This window comes from Lithobates pipiens, unplaced genomic scaffold (genome assembly GCF_037356315.1).
Source record: "Lithobates pipiens isolate NorthernLeopardFrog02 unplaced genomic scaffold, aLitPip1_a1.2 Scaffold_16, whole genome shotgun sequence".
NCBI classification, from domain to species: domain Eukaryota; kingdom Metazoa; phylum Chordata; class Amphibia; order Anura; family Ranidae; genus Lithobates; species Lithobates pipiens.
In genome coordinates this window covers 102,737,844-102,761,158 of record NW_027507748.1, presented here as the reverse complement: position 1 = coordinate 102,761,158, position 23,315 = coordinate 102,737,844, and the positions used below count along the sequence as shown (strand labels likewise).

Here is a 23,315-nt window from a genome sequence, read left to right as displayed (position 1 = left end):
ATTGTAATAAAAGAGGTTTACTTAGCTTTGATTAAAGATGTATTACAGATGATACGATACAGGATAAATACAGCATATTCAATCCAGGGGAGTCCCTATCTCATAAATTAGATACCTGGAGATGATAGTCAACATGATTCAGACGCTTCAGTTGTGAATCAAACCTCAAACTCCTGACTGGCCTCCCAGTCATATTTATATGGTAGGGAAAACAATAGCTACAACTGATGAGATGAAAAGAAAAGGTCAAAGGTTCCCAACTTCCCATAGCATAATGAAGCAGATGTCTCATGCATTAAACATGTTGTATATAGATATAAATAATCACTTTTTTTTTTTTTTTAGAGCCTGAGGCTCGAATTGGCTTCCAAAAAGGGTGGGCTCTGCGCTCGAGCCCACCCACTTGTGTGACAATAGCGAATTAATATTCGCTATTTTCTTCCTGCTTCTCCTCCCGGCTAATCCCGGCTCAGAAAGCGGGTCCTGAGGAGGAGGAGAAGGTAGGAGACGCAAGGGAAGCCACACCACCTTGAAGCTGAGGAAGAAGGAGACGCGGGGGGGGGGGGGGGGGGTAAGCTGCACACTCACTACTGTACATTGTAGAAACATTTTATTTCTTCAGTGTTGTCATTAAAAGATATAATAAAATATTTACACACATACATACACATACACACACAGTAGCTCACAAAAGTGAGTACACCTCTAACATTTCTGTAAATATTTTATTCTATCTTTTCATGTGACAACACTGAAGAAATTACACTTTGCTACAATGTAAAGTAGTGAGTGTACAGCTTGTATAACAGTGTACATTTGCTGTCCCCTCAAAAAAACTCAACACACAGTCATTAAAGAGGACATAAAGCCTCAGGGGAAAAAAAATGAAAAAATACACCCTGCAAGGCAAAGGCATAATGAGCATACTAACTCATTATGAATAACTTACCTGAGATTGAAGCCCCCGAAGCAACCCTCGTTAAACTCCTCTGACGACGCCATCTATACTGGAGTGACTTCTGATGATGTCACTCCCGCACGGTTGCCACCACTAATGGCATGATCGCCGTTAGAAGCAGCATGCTCAGTGCGCCTGTGCTGCGCCTATTTCTGCAAATATCTCCTAAACCTTTTAGGTTTGGGAGATATTTCTTGCACCTACAGGTAAGCCTTAATCTAGACTTACCTGTAGGTTAAAGTGGTTGTAAAGTGTTTACAACCACTTTAATGTATAAACTGCTGGCAACAAAAGTGAGTACACCCCTAAGTTAAGATGTCCAAATCGGGCTCAAAGTGTCAATATGTTGTGTGGCCACCATTATTTTTCAGCACCATTATTTTCCAGCATGGAGTTCACCAGAGATTCACAGGTTGCCCCTGGAGTCCTCTTCCACTCCTCCATGATGACATCAGGGAGCTGGTGGATGTTAGAGACCTTCCACTCCTCCACATTCCGTTTGAGGATGCCCCACAGATTTAGGTCTGGAGACATGCTTTTCCAGTCGATCACCTTTACCCTCAGCTTCTTTAGCAAGGCAGTGCTGGCTTTGAGGTGTGTTTGGGGTCTTTATCATGTTGGAATACTGACTTGCGGCCCAGTCTCTGAAGGGAGGGGATCATGCTCTGTTTCAGGTATGTCACAGCACATGTTGGCAGTCATGGTTCCCTCAATGAACTGTAGCTCCCCAGTGCCGACAGCTCTCATGCAGCCTCAGACCATGACAATCCCATCACCATGCTTGACTGTAGGCAAGACACACTTGTCTTTGTACGCCTCACCTGGTTGCTGCCACACAAGCTTGATGCCATCTGAACCAAATATGTTTACCTTGGTCTCATCAGACCAAAGGACATGGTTCCAGTAATCCATGTCTTTAGTCTGCTTGGCTTCAGCAAACTGTTTGTGGGCTTTCTTGTGCATCAACTTTAGAAGAGGGTTCCTTCTGGGATGACAGCCATGCAGACCAATTTGATGCAGAGTGCGGCGTATGGTCTGAGCACTGACAGGCTGACCCCCCACCCCACCCCTTCAACCTCTTCAGCAATGCTGGCAGCACTCATATGTCTATTTCCCAAAGACAACCTCTGCATATGACACTGAGCACGTGCACTCAATTTCTTTGGTCAACCATGGCGAGGCCTGTTCTGAGTGAAACCTGTCCTGTTAAACCGCTGTGAGGTCTTGGCCACTGCTGCAGCTCAGTTTCAGGGTCTTGGCAATCTTCTAACAGCCTAGGCCATCTTTATGTAGAGCAACAATTCTTTTTTTCAGATCTTCAGAGAGTTATTTGCTATGAGGTGCCATGTTGAACTTCCAGTGACCAGTGTGAGAGCGATAACACCAAATTTAACACACCTGCTCCCCATTCACACCTGAGACCTTGTAACACTAACGAGTCACATGAAACTGGGGAGAGAATATGGCTAATTGGGCCCAATTTGGACATTTTCACTTAGGGGTGTACTCACTTTTGTTGCCAGCGGTTTAGGCATTAATGGCTATGTATTAAGTTATTTTGAGGGGACAGCAAATGTAAACTGTTATACAAGCTGTACACTCACTACTTTACATTGTAGCAAGGTGTCATTTCTTCAGTGTTGTCACAGGAAAAGATATAATAAAATATTTACAAAAATATGAGGGGTATACTCACTTTTGTGAGATACTGTATATATACACACAGTATACATAGTATTGTATAGTGTTAGCAATTGATTAATGCAGAAACTTTAAAGTCTGCGTGATACCCTTTATTGGATAACATGCTACTAAAAATGCAAGCTTTTGGGATGACCTGGACAATTGTATAAAGTTTGAAGAAGTGATTCTGAAAGCTCGCATTTTTTTATCTTAGGATAGCCAACAATGGGTATGATTTAAACTTTCTGCAATACGTTATACAACTTAAAAGTAGTCTAATACATTGTATTCTGATTGCTTGTTGTGGCTAATGCATAGGAATGCTATTTAGAGCCGGTTCACACAGCGGGCGATGCGAGGCAACACGACTCGCCTCGCCTCGCTCTCGCAAGTCGCCCCCGTTCTGTACAATGGAACCGTTCTGAGAGGAGCGACTCGAGTCGCTCCGACTCAGAAAAAAGGTTCCTGTACTACTTTTGGGCGACCTCGGGGCGACTTGCATTGACTTCTATACAGAAGTCATCTGCAAGTTGCCGCTGAGGTCGCGGCAGGTCGCGGCGAGGCAAGTCGGAGTCGCCTCGCCTCGCCTGCAGTGTGAACCGGCCCTTAGGAGTTTTGAAAATAATAGCAAATGTCAAGTGAAAGTGTGAACATGAAACAAACAAAAAATCAAATAAAATATTTAAATTTATTTCCATTCTGTTGCTTGTTTTCCAGGATGGTATAATAGACTTTTCATCAACTTCATTCTTAGGCGGCACATTTTCTTCTTTGTGCTTCAGTCCTACTTCCCAGCAATGCTGATGGTGATGCTATCTTGGGTATCTTTCTGGATAGACAGAAGAGCTGTACCTGCCAGAGTATCTCTAGGTAAGGTATAACCCTAGGAGAACTCATCAGTCACCAGTAAATTTTAAAAACACTGGAAATAATTTAGTCATAGTACTGCATCAAAGAATGATACCATTCCAATAAGTGTTGTCTACCATGGATTTCTACATATTATCCATGTTTCTTCCTTCCAAGTGTTTGAATATATTAAATACAGTATTGCCAACCGAACTTCTATGTTTTTTAGAAGAGCTGCTGAAAATATTTTGAACATTTTCAATTTTTTGGAATTTATTACAATAGCTGCACCGAACTGTTCCTGGCACTTTTCAATGACCTAATTAATTATTACTGGAAACAGAAATCTACTGAGCTCATTAAAGGCACTCCCTGAACACCAGTGTTCCAGAATATCTACTCATTTTGGGCAGAGACTAGTGGTAAATCAAGTGCTTAGTGGTAAGTGTACATACTGTATCAGCATTGCAATATGAATTAATGGCTGATATGGAATATACAGAATGTGATATGTTGGAGAAAATGGTAGGAGACCCACAATCAAACACAAGTTTAAATATGTGGACAGTGCTGGGTTGAGTACCACTGAATTCAGGACTATATTGTCACAAAGTGTACTGTTGGTACTGAATTAAACTAGATTGTCTGACTTAAAGTGATTGCAAAGTCTTGTTTAAAAAAACTGCACAGAGCAGCCTGAATACTCCTCTTCTTGGGTCCCTTTTTGCTGCTCCTGGTCCATCCCTCCTATCAAATGCACTGAACCGAGTTACAGCTCCGTATGTCCATTCAGACAAGGAGCCCCGACCTGGCCCCGTCCCCTCTCTCCCTTGATTGGCTGACTGACTTTTATTGACAGCTGTGGGAGCCAATGGCGCTGTTGCTGTGTTTCAGCCAATCAGGAGGAGTGTCCCAGGCAGCATAGACACTCGTGGACATTGCCGGAGAGAGATGGGGCTCAGGTAAGTCATTTGGGGTGCTGGGGAGGCTGCTATACACAAAAGGATTTTTTTTATCTTAATGCATAGAATGCATTAAGATAAAAAAAAACTTCTGCCTTTACAACTCCTTTAAATTGTTCTAGCAGAGATGTACCCCTTCCCAAGACCTACAGTATATGCCTGACTTGAATGTAAGCCAATCATTGCAGGCAATCTTCATCAAATAGCTGATTTTACCACTTAACACTTGATATCCATGATACAGAAGGGTTAACGCAAACAATATAATGCAGTAGATGTTGACAATTGCCATGTTTTAAGGTCAAAGGGAATGTTTATTTTCAAGCCTCAAAGTGTGCTTTGCAGGAACTCAGGAACCACAGACAAAACTGACTTACCATGAGCCATTGCTCTGAAGTCCTGTTGCAGATCTCTCTGGCTCCTGTGAACTCTAGACAAGCTTGTGTCTAATTACTTCTTTCAGTTATATCATGACAAGCTCACATTGTTCCTTAAAGTTGATGAAAATTCCTCCACTATGGTGGTGGAGGCCAACTACAAGGTATTAACAAGATGGTACCTTGTACCAGTTAGGGTAGCTAAATATACACAGAACTATTCGGCTCAATGCTTTCGCGGTTGTACAGATTTGGGTACATATTTCCACATTTAATAATCTCAAAAAAAATGTGGGGTGTCCGGCGCTACCTAATGTTAAAGAGGAAGACCACCCTTGTTTCCACCAGGCCAAGTGTCACCTCAAATCAGTAGATTGTTAATATACATAAACCTTTCTATATTAGTTGAGAGTATTCGAATAATCGCAATATAAATTCAATAGATTGTGAAAAAAGGCCTACAAATGCCCATATAAAGTGCTTTTGTGCAAAAATAAGTGCAACATATGATACTTAATGCGACTGACGCTAAAATTCCCACAATTCCCACTGTGTGTTGAATTAATCAACACTAATGAACTACAAACAATCAAATAATCAAATTAAAGTGCAAACGTATGAAAAAACCACACGGTATGGCTATAAAATGTATAACCATATACTCCAAACCTCATATATCTAATGGTGCAAAATCGCAAAAGAAAGCACCCAAAATGGATGTGTATGCGTGAGATATATATCAAACAACTTTCTTATATATCATAAACAAAGAAATAATTATGTGCATAAAAGATAAAAATAAAATAAAAATTGTAATGAAAATGAAAAAAAATTTTTAAGAAATGAACGATAAAACCAAAATTAAAGAAAAAAGAGAACAAAAAAGAAAAAAGGAGAGCAAAAAGTATATTAATGTCCACACGTGAAAAATAAGAAAATTGAATAAAAAAAATCAAAAAAAATCCTCGATTGTGCAAATCCAGAAGAAAAAAAGTGACTTTAGTGCTTGCAAATATATTCTTCAGATGACTGCGTGCTCCCCCACAAGGTTCCTCACTCACCAAAAAGATACAACCCTACAGGGGTACTGTGCCTTCAGATCAGTCTTTATGCGATTCCAATATTCAGGCCCATATGCGATACAGTTCTTCCAAGAGATACACCCCTACAGGGGTACTGTGCCTTTAAATGCGATTCCGGCTCTCAGGCCCATATACGATATCCAAAAGGAGAGTCCAGTTTATTCCTCATGGGAGAAAAGATAGAATCTCCATAGTGTAATGTCATTTGTATGCGATCAAATGGAAGCATTAATTAATTAATTGCTTTGGCATAAAAAACGTTTATTCTTATGAAGCATGTATACCAGAGAAAAATTTTTTTATTTTTTTTACATATAGCAAAAATGATATATAACAAAAAATATATGGAAGTTATTATCCAATACTCCCACTTAACATTTAAACATCAGTGGGGTAGCAGAAAATGAAAATAAAAAATAAAAATAAAAAACAAACGCTGAAGACGTCAATGACGAAACGCGTTCGACGGAGCCATGCACACTACGTCATTTCCGGGTCGCGCAAACGGTTGGAACGCAGCTGGAGCGCACGCCGTGTATCCTCTGATCGGGCCCCGAATAGCTTTCAAGCCTGCAGAGGGGATTTTTTCAGCCTCAACCTAGTAATCAGTATTGGGATCTTTGCTCCATATTTTACAGTATTGGACTGCCTGCAATGATTGAAAGCTAATCTGGAGCAGATGATTTTTTCCATTTTGCGGATCTCTTGCTGATTAATATAGGATTAGCCTCGATCCCTTCGGGTTTAGAGCCATCTGAATGTTTTAAAATCCATCCTCTGTTGGCGTTTTATTATATTTTATATGTTTTATTTTTTATGGGATCTTTTTTATTTTTATTTTTATTTTTTATTTTTATTTTCTGCTACCCCACTGATGTTTAAATGTTAAGTGGGAGTATTGGATAATAATAACTTCCATATATTTTTTGTTATATATAATTTTTGCTATATGTAGAAAAAAAAAATCATTTTTTCTCTGGTATACATGCTTCATAAGAATAAAAGTTTTTTCTGCCAAAGCAATTAACCGGAATCGCATTTAAAGGCACAGTACCCCTGTAGGGGTGTATCTCTTGGAAGAACTGTATCGCATATGGGCCTGAATATTGGAATCACATAAAGACTAATCTGAAGGCACAGTACCCCTGTAGGGGTGTATCTTTTTGGTGAGTGGGGAACCTTGTGGGGGAGCACGCAGTCACCTGAAGAATATATTCGCAAGAACTAAAGTCACTTTTTTTCTGCTGGATTTGCACAATCGAGGATTTTTTTGTATTTTTTTCAATTTTCTTATTTTTCACGTGTGGACATTAATATACTTTTTGCTCTCCTTTTTTTCTTTTTTGTTCTCTTTTTTCTTTAATTTTGGTTTTATCATTCATTTGTTAAAATGTTTTTTTCATTTTCATTACAATTTTTATTTTATTTTTATTTTTTATGCACATAATTATTTCTTTGTTTATTATATATAAGAAAGTTGTTTGATATATATCTCACGCATACACATCCATTTTGGGTGCTTTCTTTTGCGATTTTGCACCATTAGATATATGAGGTTTGGAGTATATGGTTATAAATATTATAGCCATAACGTGTGGTTTTTCATACGTTTGCACTTTAATTTGATTATTTGATTGTTTGTAGTTCATTAGTGTTGATTAATTCAACACATAGTGGGAATTGTGGGAATTTTAGCGTCAGTCGCATTAAGTATAATATGTTGCACTTATTTTTGCACAAAAGCACTTTATATGGGCATTTGTAGGCCTTTTTTCATAATCTATTGAATTTATATTGCGATTATTCGAATACTCTCAACTAATATAGAAAGGTTTATGTATATTAACAATCTACTGATTTGAGGTGACACTTGGCCTGGTGGAAACAAGGGTGGTCCTCCTCTTTAACATTAGGTAGCGCCGGACACCCCACATTTTTTTGAGATTATTAACTATTTTGAAAACCCCTTGCGGGGATTTCTTGGTTGGGGGGCTGCAACCTATATATACATATATATATATATATATATATATATATGTTTTTTATATTTTTTATATTTTTTCTACTTTCTGTAATACATAAGCGTGGCTGTGTTCAATCTTATTAATATTTCCACATTTGGTGGACTTGCCCTGTTGCACAAGCCTTCTGGAAATAAATATTTCACATTGCATCTAAATTATTCAAAATGAAATGACCTCTGAACCCCATAATGGTTCTACTTAACTTAAAACCAGAATTTTTTTCACACATATGCTTTAAATTGCTAATGCATTTGTTCACAGCGGCAAAACAAACGCTAGTGAAAGCTTGGAGGCAGTGAATAGAATGTATAATACTATGATACAAGCTAAAATGTTAGCTCTTGATATGGACAAGATGCCTAAATATGAAAAAATATGGCAACCTTGGATAGAAAATTTTATGCCATCAACATTTGATAAAAGAGTACTATTACCATGGTAATTGATAATTAATTTAGTAATTTTTTCAATTAACGTTTTTATTAGTTATTTCAATAAGGTTAACAGTGCACAGAAATAGAAATATACGGAAGAAAAAAAAAAAAAGGGAAAAAGTAAACTCAGGTGTGAGAGCTAAACAACAATATGCCGTCCATACACTGTGAAATCAGGAGTGGATAGGGTGTTCATATTAGCGGTTCAAATTTTAGTCCAGTGTCACTCTTAAACTGGCTAGTAATACACCACATGACAGGCGGCATTATAAACCAATATACATACACGCACTTGTAACACGTGTGTACTTCTGTTTTCTAAACTGAGAACCATGCAGAGATAGTCTGCATTGTAAGAAGTAGTAGGGGAAAAGGAAAGTTAGAGAAAAGTGAAGTAGTAGATAGCCAAAGGTTTTTGGTTCTGTTCCAGTGCAGGCTCGCCACTAGACCTCCCGCAGATGCCACCTCTCCCAAACCATGTTGTGTTCCTCCAACCTGTCCCGGATTCTAGCTGTCATCTCTTCCATGAGTTCTATATCCTTAATCCTGGAATATAGGGCCTCTTGGGATGGGGTCAACTTTCTCTTCCAATTGAGAGCTATTAGGCAACGGGCTGCTGTAAGGATGTGTCTAAGCAGTTTCTTACATGGTTTAGCTATCTTTGGTTGAGAGAGGCTGAACAGGAAAAATGTAGGTATCATCGGTATTGGTACCTCGAAGAGGCGGGTAAGTAGCTGTTGGGTCAGATTACAGAATGGGGCTATGAGAGGACATGTCCAGTAAATATGGAAGAGAGAGCCTCTGTCTTGTTGGCAGTGCCAGCAACGATCAGAGGTGGGAGGGTATATTTTATGGAGTATGGCTGGGGTCTGGTACCAAAAGAAGAGAATTCTATACGAGTTTTCTTTGTAGAGAGTACACAAGGAGGTTTTGGCTGCTTGTCTCCATACCACCTGCCATGCTTCCAGTGGAATCTCTTCTCCCAGCTCTCTCTCCCATCGCACCATATATGCATGTTTACCCCGTGTTGGGATTTGGTATGCATTTAGCATCCAGTATATGTCTGAGATCAGTCCTCTACAGTTACGCCTCTCTAGTATAATCTGTTCGAGTGGGGAGAATTGGAGGTGCGGAGCTATAGTTTGGGCGAAATGTCTAATCTGTAGGTAACTATAGAACGTCTGTCGAGGGAGTTCATGTTTGGCTTGGAGCTCCAAGAATGTCAGCAGCCTACGTGATCCATGGTCCACTATATGGCCAAGATGGAATAAGTTCCATGAGGCCCAAGGCCAGGACATCTGGTGGGTTAACATGGTAATTGATTTTGATAAGACTGATTCGATATTTGACTTAAATACAGATCAACAGTTGCTTAAAGTACTATTACTTTTACTTAATAATATATAATAAAAATAGTAATTTAAACTATTCTTTGTATTTATGTACATGAGCTTCATTAATTTGTTTGTTATCTGATTATACTATACACTTGTATAACTTACCTTTGAATACATAATAAAATATTTTGACAAGGAAAATTCCTCTACTACCTAATGCCATATGCTACCTAATAATTTCCTATAATTTTTTTCCTAATTGAAAATTCAATTATTTTTAAATACAACTGGTGCTATCCCTTTTCTTCCCTTATAGAGGCAGAGATTTTCCAGAAGGATTATGTAGGTGGCAAAACGGTCTGCTCGAGATCTGTTCTGCCCTCACTACGTGTGGCTGAGGTATAATTAGACAAACAGCTAACTCTCCTCCCTTAACAACTCATTGAGTCAAGCGCAAGGTCCTTTGTAAAATTAAAATAAAATAAATAACATACAATCAGTGTATACAATATACAAAATATACAGTCCTAACACACTAGTCTAATTAGGGAAAGGGGTTATAAATATACCAGTGATGTTTCCGTTAGGCTGACAATAGAATGCAGCTGAAAAGGTGTGGAGTCCTCTGGAAAAGATGCATGGATGAAGAAGGAAGATGGCTACTGGGAGCTGTCTCTCAGGCTTCATGGTATAGACCAATGGAATGTTTGGAAACTATGGTGCTTTTAAGCAACAATCTCTGCCCATAGTAATAAATTTTACAATCTATGAGTAAAAGAGCCACTAAATGGTGATATTACAACTTACTTTACATAACATTAGCATATTCAACAATTAACAAAGGAACATAAGACACACTTGCTGAAGGCATTATACTCCCCACCTGGTATCCCATGGATACCAACTATGATGGTCCCTCTGGGGAGAGTAGTATAATTAGTTCAGACACAGGTCTAAGGAAAAGTTTAGGCTTGTCTTTTTCTAATGAGCTTAACCTCAACGTTCCTGACTTTCCCATCTTCACTTGCAAACACTTGGGTTATCAGACCCAAGGGACATTAGTTTCTCCTCGACTGAGAGTCTGTCACAAGAACAACAGTGCCAGGTTTCAAGTTTGGCTTGCTGTCTTGCCCTTTGTTTCTTAACTGTAGATTGGATGGGTACTGCTTCTTCCACTTTTCCAGAAGATGTCCGCCAAGGCTTGTACTTGTCTTCACTGGCATCTGTATGGGTCTTTAGTTTCAAAGCCGATTGGAGGAGCTGTGGTTACTCCAACTTTCTGGGTAAGCAATGTGGAAGGGGTGAGCAAGAAAGGATCTTCTTGGTCATTGGGTATTGACATCAGGGGTCTGGCATTTTTTTATAGCTGCTACTTCAGCCATGAAGTTCGCCAGTGTCTTTTGTGTGTGAGCTTCAAAGTTTCTAACTGTAGAAATATTGAGGCTAGGATTCTTCGAGCTATGCCAATAATGCGCTCCCAAGCACCTCCCATATGGGAAGCGTGTGGTGAGTTAAACGTCCATATACAACCCTGTGCTGAAAGGTATCTCTCTACATGTTCTCTCGTCAAGGTTTGAAATGATATTCAGTTCTTTGCAAGCTCTGACAAAGTTGGTACCTCTATCAAAGCGAATATGTTTGGCAGGACCTGTAATCAAAATGAAATGTCTGAGGGCATTTATAAAGCTGGATGTGCCTAAGGACTTAATAACTTCTATGTGTACAGCCCTGATGCACATGCAAGTGAACATGACAGCTCAAATTTTTCTGTTAGCACTGCCTCCTCTAGTTTTTCGTGTGAAAGGCTTTGGCTCCTGGTCAATCTGGAAGGTGATGGTGTCAGACTTGAGATCCCAATTCAGTTCTAAGATGCGCTGCATGGGTAGCGAGTCTGTTGCCAAGTCTAGGTCTTTCAAATCACTGGTGTGATCTTGAGAGGGGAAGGCCTCCATAACAGCCTTGCTGTTTGAAGCTATCTTATGCAACCTAAGGTTTGAACAGGCAACTGTGGTTTTGGTTGTCTTAAGTAGACTGATTGCAGCCTCAGGTGATGGAAGTGACTTTAGGCCACCATCTACATAAAAGTCTCTCTCAATGAACTAACATCTTGCTCATAGTCTTTTTCACCTTCTTGGGCAGATAGCTTAAGTCCATATATAGCAACAGCAGGAAATGGGCTATTGCCAAAAACATGCACTTTGATGCGGTACTCTACATTGTCTTTAGTGATGTTGTTATCCCTAAACCAGAATAATCTCAGAAAGTTCCTGTGTGCTTTAGTTTCTGGTTTCCTTTGAAAATTGTGCCTGAGAGAAGTGCCTGAGAGAAGAAAAGCATTTTAAAGCCTGTAGTTTAGGAAGACAGGGTCTCTGTGTTTTGAAAGGCAGGGGTGCTACCCATCTGTTTGCGTCATTTTTGTAGAATCCCTGTTCCATTATCTTCAAGAATATGATCTTCAATTTTCCGGTCTTTTGTCTTTTGGAAAACTGAGCATCCCAACTGATCTTTGTCTTCATCGCAGGGCAAATTGCTAGTGTACAGGTTGGAATGTGTGACACTCACAGGTTTCTCTTTTTTTTGAGGAATCTGTTAGGGCAAGGTTGGATGCCGTTTTTTAAAGTCTTTGTAAAAAGAGAGTTCACGCATGTTGGTTTGTGAGAATACCCTAGGCAAACATTGCCTTTAATGACCCATCCTAGGTCCTGCTTCTGGGTGTAAGGAGAGTTGTGGGGGGTCATTCATTTGTTTTCTCACCTTGTGAACTCTGATAATATATCTCCCAAGCAGGAGCGCAATCTGAGCCTGGGGATCAAGCTCAGAGATGATATGTGCTATGCTCTTCAGATGTCTGTGATGAAATGCCATCTCAGGTGTAGGGATATCCCCTCTGCCAGTTGGGAACTGATTGCACTTGATTAAGGTTGGCAAAGGCAGGGATGTTTGGCTATCAATGGATTCGATTTGGTAACCAATGGCCCTTGTCCCAGTTTCTTCACTCATGCCCGTACAAGTCTTGAGTGAGTATGAAGAGCTGGCTCCCTCGATTTTAAAGGTGTCGAAGAAGGCTGAGCTAGCAAGTGATCTTTTGCTTTGATCGTCCAAGATCGCGTTCAGCTTTACTGCTTTTTGTCTGTGACCTGTAGGGTAAACTGTGACATGACAAATCTTGGAGCATCATTTGCCAAAGGGACCTTCTCCACAGACTTGGGTGCACTGGGGTGTCACTACAGTAGGTACTGGGTCTCGCTGCTCTCCATTGTGCTCTTCAGCCTGGTTTGAGGGGGTTAGAGTCCATGGCACTGGCCCTGGATGTAGAACAGTATTGTGCTGTCACACTCTAAACAATCTTTGCTTGCTTGTTGGCAAACAAAGTCCACAAAGAAAGAGAATGGTGGAAAAGGGACGTTATGCTCTTGCTTGTAGTTGGAGCCTCGTTTAACCCACATTTCTTGAAAGCTGCAAGGCAGTTTTTGCACTATGACGCTATATCTAGAAAAGCAAGGCCTGGCAAATCTCCTTCTGTCTTGGCTAATTCAAGCTCTGTCACTGGGTCGCTTAACTCTCTCAGCTTCTGGAAGCCTTTGTTAGGAATCTTAGAGAAGTCCTCTATTCTTTTAAAGAGTGACATGTTCTATGGCTTCTGCGGAACCGTAACACTCCCCAATTCCCTCCAATATCATGCTCAATCCTCGGCTTGGGTAGTTAACATTGATGTCCCTGATTTTTCTTGCATGCTATGCTGACTCAGTCCACAGCCATTTGATTAAGAGATCAGCATCCTCACTTGTAGATAGATCTAGATCTTTTATTGCATTTCTGAAGGACGATCGTCATGCTCTATAGCTCTCCGGTTGGTCGTTAGGCCTTGTGAGTCCTTTTGTCACCAGCTCATGCCATGCAAAGAACTTGAGGAAATTCAACATACCTTGGTCTTTGTGTGAGTAGTCTGGAGGTGCTCTGCTGTGCGGGGGACTTGGTGGGTATCTGTGGTCCTCAGAAATGCTGTGGCTGTGATTTCTACCCCACGACCTTTCCTTTCTGAAGTAAGTGACTGTATCATAGGGGTTTGATAGCTTGGATGCAGGTTGCATTGAAGGCTGGCCTGAGTATGGGATTCTTTTCTTGCTTAATGTAGGATGTGTGGATGGCAGGAGTCCACTCTGCTCTTGAAGCTGAATGCAGGCAGTCATCTGGCTTGGCATGTTGCAGCACATAGTCTGAAGTACGCTGCCAGTTGACATGATGATCAGGTTTAATTTCAAGTATGTTGCTGAGTTTCTCACTGGCGGGGTTGGCAAGTTCCTCTAAGATCTCTGCCTCAGCTACTACTGCCGCTGCTTCCTTCTCACCATCACTGCAACAAAATCATTACATTAAGCCACCTGGCTTTCTTGTGGCAGCTTTACTGCTTCAAGTACCTCTTCAGGTTCTTCAACATTAATACCTTTTTGGTCCTCCTGACCAGGACACACGTGCCAGTGTTTATGCACAGACAATGCACTTCAGCTCTGCATCTTCCTTACAGCTTCCTTGTTGTTCTGTCCCTCGTGGACTCTCTCTCAGGCTCGGGCCTTCCTCTGTCTGGACACCATGGTGCACACCAGCACCTCTCATGGCTCGCATCACACACTGACTTCCTCAGGAGGGTGGGTCTCTGAGCTCCAACTCAAAACAAGACAACCATTTTACTCAGTGGCACAAGATCACCCTGCTACACAATACATCTCTAAAACAAGGATATGAAAATGGAAGCTATTGTTAAGCTTCAACTTTAAAGAAAACCTCTGCTGAAAGAGATACATGGTTACATTTTCTTTTGGGATGCATCAATAAATAAATGACTTACCGTTCATGGAGAAAAAAAATATTGCTCCAAGCTCCCCCCAGTCCTGTTCACATGAGTTGAAAACCATGCATTTGACCAAATGATCGATGCTGAAATAGAGGATTAGTCAAGGATTTTGGTCTTGTGATCAGCAGTAGAGGGAGTCTTGAGTATAATTTGTTTCCTGGACTGTAAGTTTTTCATCCTTCTATCACGGTTTTTATTATATCAATCCAAGATGTTAACCAGAACTAGCATCTTGTGGAAGCATTAGTGCACAAAGCCTACCAAAACAAAACTTTTTTTTCCTTCCTTCAGACTCTAAAATTAACATTACATAATTACATATTTACATAATTAGGTTGAAAAAAGACACATGTCCATCTAGTTCAACCAATATAACATGTTTAAACTGGTAAAGGAGGGTCAGCTAGGTATTATTCTCTGTCCTGTCTGTTTGTTGTAGCAACCTACTGTTTTACTTCTAGTTCTAAATCTGATGTTATTGAGCATTGAACACATGCATATTTGCTTCACACCAGCTCTGGGTGCTGTAGGGACTATGCCTTTCTTGTGGTCAGTGTTTTCTACCATCTCTACTGTTAGCCTAGCTTTAAAGTGGAAGGCTGGAAGTATAAACCTATCTAATGTTAAATCTAAGTCCTATACTAACTAGTCTGTAGAGTCCAGTCATGTGATCTCCCTCTATTTTTCTAAGGAGCCTGTAGAGCATTGCACTCCTAAACAGCAGACTGCGGGTGCAGTGTCTGGCTCCTGCAGACTCTCAAGATAGTTGTTTGCTCATACCTTGTGCAGGCAGTTACTTGAGAGCAGGAAGATCAATGGACTATAAGGACACTCACCAGTGCTCTTGCAGCTCATTGAGAACTACAAGCCATCAGCCACAATGCAAATAACTCAGGTCTACCCTACCTGTTTAGAGGTTGCCAGCCCCAGGAACCAGTTCCAGAACACACCAACAAAACTCAGGCTTATTCCAGGGTTGTCTATTTGAAGAATTATTGCAGTGCTTGAACACAGGTGGGTAGAGAGATAAGGGTGCATGATACTCCAAAAACATGCAAAAGTCCTTCAGTAGCAGCCTTAAGTTTTGCTGGGGGTAGGGGGGACTGTCAGCTAGTCTGAGTCTTTGTAAGAGCAGTCATAATCCGTGTAGCAACCTCTGGTGTCTAACCCTCAAAGCACAAGTACACCTGGAGCTCTAGGCAAAATGCTGTCCTCATAATGTCCAGAGACAGCTCCCCAGCCAGCTTCCCTGTGACACTCTTCAGTGAAAGGGTCCCTTCTTCAGTACTGCTTTCTAAACTAGTGTCCTCCAATAAATTCTCCTTAATCCTATTTCCTCCAGACTCTCAGCCAAGTACATCACTGCCTTCCAGGGGCCCAGGAAGAGAGACTCTAATCAGACCCTCCCAAACATTTATCTCCCCAGCCACACCTTCTAGGTCTACCTCCCAGGAATTGGCTAAGGTCAGATAATATGTATAACCCATTGACTGACCCTTCTACTATGTTTCTGATTGCTTCTTCCAGAGGCAGACAGGATAGACCTGACCAGACCTGAAAAATAAATTGCTGCTCAACTGGTTATAGCAAAGCCAAATTCACCCAGCCTTTTGCAGGGCATTTTATATATAGATTTTACTTGAAGCAGTAATGTTACATTCCGTAGCCTGCACTAGTTTTCACATGGCTAAGCCCTTGTTGTATCAATTATATTTCTGTAATAATTATCACTCACCCGTAAACCTCTTTTCCTTTACTGACAGGTATCACCACCGTCTTGACCATGTCCACCATCATCACCGGAGTGAGTGCCTCAATGCCTCAGGTGTCTTACATTAAAGCTGTAGACGTCTATTTGTGGATCAGTTTCCTATTTGTGTTCCTGTCTGTTATTGAGTATGCTGCTGTCAATTACCTGACCACTGTGGAGGAACGGAAACAGCTCAAGAGGAGAGGGAAGGTAAATAAAAGAGAAAAGCAGATGAAGAAATCAGGACTCATGGTGGTGTAGACGTCCGTGTATAGAAAATATATTATAGAAGTAAAACATGTGGAATGGCATGGCAGCTGCCCAACGTGCTCTTATTGGCTTTTTGCAATATAAATATTTTAAAACAAAATTAACCCTATGCTATTCTTTATACTAAAATTGCAGACAGTATGGTGGGGTAGATTTCATTTTAAATACAGAAAAACATTATATTGGTATTGATTTATTGAACCATTTTCTTTATATGGTGGATAATAAGAGTGCTAATTATGAAAAAATATGTGCTTCAAAATGTTTGCTTTTAACATTTGATCTTGGAATGAATTGCAATTGAATGAATATAATTTCCTGAACAAGAACCACATTCACTGCTCTTTCAAATGGGCAGCCGCAATAGTATAAGCCCTTGTACACACGGTCGGAGATTCCGATGGAATGTTTCCTATCGGACCGTCTTGTCGGATATTTTCCGACTGTGTGTGGTCTGCATCGGACTGTTTCCTTTGGAATATCCAACGGACCAACTTTTCATGCATTGCATGAATCTATCTATGATCGCCACTGCCGCCCCCTATTCAGGTGTCCGGCCCCTTGTCGGGTGCCGAGCACCTGAATTACAGCGACGGGGTATTTTTTGGAAGTGCCTGATTAGAACTATGGGCTCTAATAGGTGTCCTGATTAGAGCCCTTGGACTTTAACCCCTTCCCGCCGAGCGTACGCAGATCTGCATACTTGGCTTCTGGGGGTATACCGCACCTGCAGGCATCATCCCGGTACTGTTTTTTACAGCAGGCGATTGGCTATCCAGCCATAACAACCGAAGCGGCTAAAAGCCGCTCGGCTGTTATGCCGGAGGAACGGGAGGGGACGTCCCCCCTCCCGCCGCCTCCCACCACTGTTACCGGTGCTCCCGCTCGATCTGGAGCACCGATTCCTGATCCGATGCCTCCGGCTGCTGGGGAGGAACTGGAACGAAGCCGTCATGACGTCACTTCCCATTTACTCGGCTGCCAATGGCGCCGGTTTTAAAAAAATATACAGTATTCAGAATCACCGTTTTTGGCGATCTGAATATATTGAAGTGTAAAGGAGGGGTGGGGGGTCTTTTAGACCCTCCGATCCCTCCATAAAGAGTACCTGTCACCACCTATTACTGTCACAAGGGATGTTTACATTCCTTGTGACAGCAATAAAAGTGATCAAATTTTTTATTTTTTTTTAAACAATTTATTCATTTTAAAATAACTAAAATAAATAAAAAATAAATGTTTAAAGCGCCCGCCGTCCCCGTGAGCTTGTGAAGCAAAGAAAGTCGCACCTGCATATGTAAACGGTGTTCAAATCACACATGTGAGGTATCGCCACGATCGTCAGAGCGAGAGCAATAATTCTAGCACTAGACCTCCTCTGTAACACTAACCAGGTAACCGTAAAAAAAATGTAAAGCGTCGCCTACTGAGATTTTTAGGTACCATACTTTGTCGTCAATCCACGAGTGCGTGCAATTATAAAGTGTGACATGTTTGGTATCTATTTACTTGGCGTAACATTATCTTTCACATTATGCAAAAAAAATTGGGCTAATTTTACTGTTTTTTTTTTTTTTAAATTCATGAAAGTGTCCCTTTTCCCCAAAAGTTGCGTTTAAAACACCGCTGCGCAAATACCGTGTGACATAAAATATTGCAACAATCGCCGTTTTATTCTCTAGAGTCTCTGCTAAAAAATATATATATAATGTTTGGGGGTTCCAAGTAATTTTCTAGCAAAAAATATGGATTTTAACTTGTAAACACCAAATGCCAAAAATAGGCTTACTCATGAAAGGGTTAATAGGCTTCCAAAATGGTAAACAGCGGGCACAATGCTGTGCGTTCACTATTTACTCAGTGTTGTGTTAGGAAAGCGAATAAATCGCTTTCCTAACGCTGACCCTCCTCTCAGCCAATCAGGTGCTCGGGTCTGGTTACCTGTCACCTGATTGGCTGAAACAACAGGCGCTGTGATTGGACGCCTGATAGAGAGGACAGGAGACATCGAGGAGCATGGATGCCACTGTGACCTGCTGCAAGACAGGTAAGTCCTAACTCCCGGGCGATGCACACTGGCAGCATTTGATGGGGCACAGTAGCAGCATTTGATGGGGCACAGTAGTGGCAATTGATGGGCATACTGGCAGCAATTGATGGGGCACAGTGGCAGCAATTGATGGGACACAGTGGCAGTAATTGATGGGGCACAGTGGCAGCAATTGATGGGGCACAGTGGCAGCAACTGATGGGTACATTGGCTGCGTTTGATGGCACAGTGGCTGCAATTGATGATTTTTTTATTTTATTTTTTCAGTTTGTTTGTGCCCCCCCAAAAAAAATTTGAGCACCAGCTGCCACTACCACTATGGTCAAAAATGAACATGGATTTAACACCACTAATGTTTAGAAAATTAAACAAACATTCTTAAAAGGAAAAACATCCTACAAAACTCTGCTAGTATATACCCAGCTTTGGATCCAGTGAGAATTCCAGTACAAATCTAAGGAAAAGGAAAAACGTATTTAAAATTTTTGCTTGATTTGTCTGGCAATATGAAAGGAACTAACTAGTGTTAAAAGTGTATTTGCTCTGTTAAAGGCTGTCATCAATCTGACTTTAGTATATTTTCCTCCTAGTCTTCGACAACCCTGAACCTAGAGGCAGTGCAAGCTATGGCATTTGATGGCTGCTACCATGACAGTGATGCCGACCTGAACTATTCTATGCACTCGGAGGAGAGCTCATCTCGCGGCCGGGCTGCCAGTGTGGCCACTCTGGATGCAGCACGTGTAAAAAGGAAGAGATCCATTAAAGGGAATGTTGGCAGAATAATCCTTGAGAACAATCATGCCATTGACACATATTCAAGGATTATCTTTCCCATTGTCTATATTTTATTTAACTTTTTCTACTGGGGCATGTACCTATGAGAATTAATATTGTGAAGATGTAAATATGTTATATATAAAATTTGAATGTATGGATACGAGAGGAAAGCACTCAGGTTCTTATTACAAATGTCATTATAAGATATCTAACCAGGAAAACGTTAAGCCTTGAAACAGCAAAAAATACTGGCAACTCAATTGCTTCTTCTTAAATCTTTATTGAGCACTAACAGCAGTGCGACATCTAAAACGCTAACATGTTTCGGCCAGAGCCTTCCTCATGTTATGCTGTTAAGGACTGATGTTAGTGCTCAAAAAAAAGATTTAAGAAGCAATCGAGTTGCTGGCAGTTTTTGCTATTTTGATGTTTATGGGACACAACAAGTCTGAGCACCATTATTCAGCTCATCATTCTACAATCATATGGTAGAGTTTGGGTGAGTTTTTGTCTACATAACCTTAAGCCTGGACCTCTCAAGCATCTCATAGAGCTAACCAATCGCAACAAGCCATGTCTATTTTCTGAACATTTAAAGACTGTCCGTTCAAGGTAGAATTGATTTGGAGGTGAACTGAACTGCCCTGGATTCTGTTCAAGCAATGTTCCGCAAACTTTAAAGTTCAGATGCCGAAATGCATCCCCAAATCCAACCCTATTGAAATTAATGGGAACTGAATCTGTCAAATTAAAAATGGAAGGTGGTGTCAAAATAGCATGGGAGAATAAAAACGAAAAAAATAAAAATTTTAATTTCATGTGGCCGGGAGCAGTGATTTTTTGAAAGGAAAAATGTCACTGTTGTTCCCACCCCTTTAGTTATGTGACCTTGGATTCCCGGTGACATCAGCAGTTTCTAGGGATGCCGTGGGTGCAAGTACCTGCTGCTTCCCTAGCAACCAGTGACAGCAGGATGCTGTTATATGTAACAGCGGTAGAAATAATGATATGATTATTGATTTTTGAGTTATATTGATTTATATGATTTGTGTCTCCTATTAAACAGGCCATCGGCTCATCCCTACTCTCCCTTAAACAATCTCCCCTGTCACCATTAGACCAGTAAAACATTTGTTGTACTGCAATGCTTTGTATGCATCCAAGCCACCTTAAAGCTGATTTTCAGTTTTCCTGTCACTTTAAATAGTTTGTTTGGACCAAGATGGTCCAGATGAACTATTTCCATCACTAAGTGCTGCAATGTCTCTAAGCACTATATGCACTGTGTGTAGCTTTAACTATATTATGTACACACTGCTGGGTTGCGGCTGTGAGACAAAGACTTTCTGTCTCACACCCAGAATCTGAGCTGTCAATCTGAGCTGTCTTCAGCCAATTATAGGCAGCTTTGTATTCTGTGGATCAATACAAAGCTTCCTCGGATTGGTTGAGGCAGAGAGGAGGGCTGATGATGCCACAATCTCCGACTTGACCAATCAGAGGAAGCTTTGTATTTATTCACAGAATACAAAGCTGCCTATGAATGGCTGAGCTCCACTCAGACTGACTCAATATTGCCAAATCCATCTACATAAGTTTGACATGTATATCTGCTGTCTTCAACTTTATATACTGTTTAGAAAGTGAATATCCTGTTATAATGTTCTCTTCCTGATTCACCTGTGGGTGTGGATTCTTGCTATACACAGAGACAGCTGATTGAAAGAAAGGCACACACCCCTCCACATAGGCAGAGACTTGCAGATCTGTGTTGTGAATAGACCAGCTCACTGCTAATCTATTTATAGCACCCACCCTGGCACAAAATTCAGGCTGGTTTTATTTTAATTGACAGAGAAATTGTCAGAAGTTATCATGCTGATAACAGAAGAACAGACCAGGAGAAAGCCACAGGACTTACGGCTTTGAAGAGAGATAAGAAAACACTACAGATATATGTGCTCAGCTCAAATTTCATGTATCAGGTTTACATCCACTTTAGGTTTATGCACTACAGCAGCATATATTTGGTACAGTGATACAGATAGCATGGTTGCCAGGATGACGCATAGGTTTTGATTTTTCAAAGAGAGAAGTGAAATAAAATTTTTACAATGTAATTCAACAATCATGAAAACTGTTAATCCACATTAAATGGAGTTTGTTCAATGGTGTGGTGTGGGGTAACTATTGTGATGGTCTGCCTAGAGGGCATAGTGACAAGGGAAAGAAAAACCAGGGGAGTAGTAGATAGGTCTGCTGGCTCAGTTATATGGACAAGGGGTCTTGGTCAAAACTCGCCGGAAGGTGTCGAGATGCCCAAGGTCACCAGATGGCTTAGAATAATATCAGCTAGCTTAGCCTGGATTTTTTTTGTGTGTAGAACATTATTGATCCTTGATTTGGCTTCACTTAAGGATAAGGTAGGCAATTGCCACGCCTTCGCAATTGTTTGTTTCACTGCTTTGAAAATAGGTAAAAGCAGTTTAAAAGGATTTGTGTTTATTCCCAGGGGCTTAAGGTTTCATTTCAGCCATACGTGGTTCGATTCTCGGCCGATTCAGCAGAAACTTCCCAAGATTCGAGCCATTAATGGGCAGGCTGAATATACCAAGCTGATCAATCGATCAATTTGGGTACAACCAGCCTGCCATATTCGCTTGCGATTATTGCAAGCAGCTGCTATAACTGCTAGCAATATTTACTTGTCCTGGCAGAGACAGCTCCCCCCACCCTTCCCTGCCCCCCCTTGCCGGTTGAAGACCATGGCCTGGCAGGAGGGATTCCCACATCAGCATTGTCTGTGTTGGTGGGGTAATCAAGCTAATTTCTTCCCTGCAACCACAAAATTCGCTTCATGTATGGCTGGCCAAACAGTGCCTACTGGGCTGCAAATGGGATGGTCTTGTCAGATCAGGTCTGAGATCATCCAGTACATAGCAGTCTAGCAGCAGTTTACAACAGTATATGACCATCAGATGTGGAGAGATGAGCCAATCAGTCCTCAGTTTTAAAAACAATGGGGAGAGCACCCTGAATTATAATGAGCCACTCTCAAAGGGATGAAATACTATTTAGTTAGAACTTTAGAGTTTGTTTCCACTGCCAGTGCGTTAGTGGAACAGGATTTAGCAGTTTCTCAAATTTGGAACCAATCTTGGGCATCGAGTTTTAAATTTAGATCTGTTGGCCATTTTATGGTGTAAGTGAGGGGTTGTGTGAAAAGGGGTGCTATAAGTTGCGAGCAGAGGAAGGAAATCATGCCAAGGGCATGTGGGTCTGAAGCTCATTTGGATTCAAAAGATGTAAGCATTCTAGATCCCTTGTGGTACTGTATGTTAGTTTGTAAGAGGTGTTTAATCTGTAGGTATCGAAAGAGCACAATATGCGGGAGGTCTTTTTCTTGTTGTAGCTGGACAAAGAGTTTCACCCGCTTTCTTAGTGATAACATCTCTGGTCTTTGTGAGATTCTTAGAACTCTCTATATGCCGAAAGGTTTGAAAGTCCCAAGGGTAATGTGAGGTTATGGGTAAAGTCCATAAGTGGTTTATGGGGAGAAAGAAGGTCTCCGGACTATTTTACTGTGTCCCAGATTTGTAAAGCGAGTGTAGTCATAGGGTTTGAATTAAAACATCTGTCTGGGAGGTGGGCCTTCTACTGTAATGACCTGGACTGATGGGTTGCCAGGAGTTCTATTGATAATTTTATTGTATCTTTTAAATATTTTAATTTTTCCTCCTTGTAACTCTTTGTATAGATATACAGTATGGGTTTCAGAGCCACATTCAGAAATGTTTAAAGCCTGAAGAAGAGATCTAAATTATCCGAAAAGCTTCCATCTTTAATCATTAGTTAAGTTAGTTAATAGGGAAAGAAAATCACTTAGGCCTCATGCGAACAGAATTTC

General features: G+C 40.9%; 1 protein-coding gene across 1 annotated transcript in view; it reads left to right on the top strand.

Annotated features, from left to right (window-relative positions):
* GABRR3 (gamma-aminobutyric acid type A receptor subunit rho3) overlaps window positions 1-20,226 on the top strand; it is a 105,815-nt gene extending 85,589 nt beyond the window's left edge. The window contains exons 7-9 of the mRNA XM_077480182.1: window positions 3,359-3,511; window positions 16,322-16,518; window positions 19,219-20,226. Coding sequence (XP_077336308.1) covers window positions 3,359-3,511; window positions 16,322-16,518; window positions 19,219-19,512 — 644 coding nt within the window. The 3' untranslated portion in view covers window positions 19,513-20,226. The remainder of the gene's footprint in view (window positions 1-3,358; window positions 3,512-16,321; window positions 16,519-19,218) is intronic.
* Window positions 20,227-23,315: the final 3,089 nt, after the last annotated feature.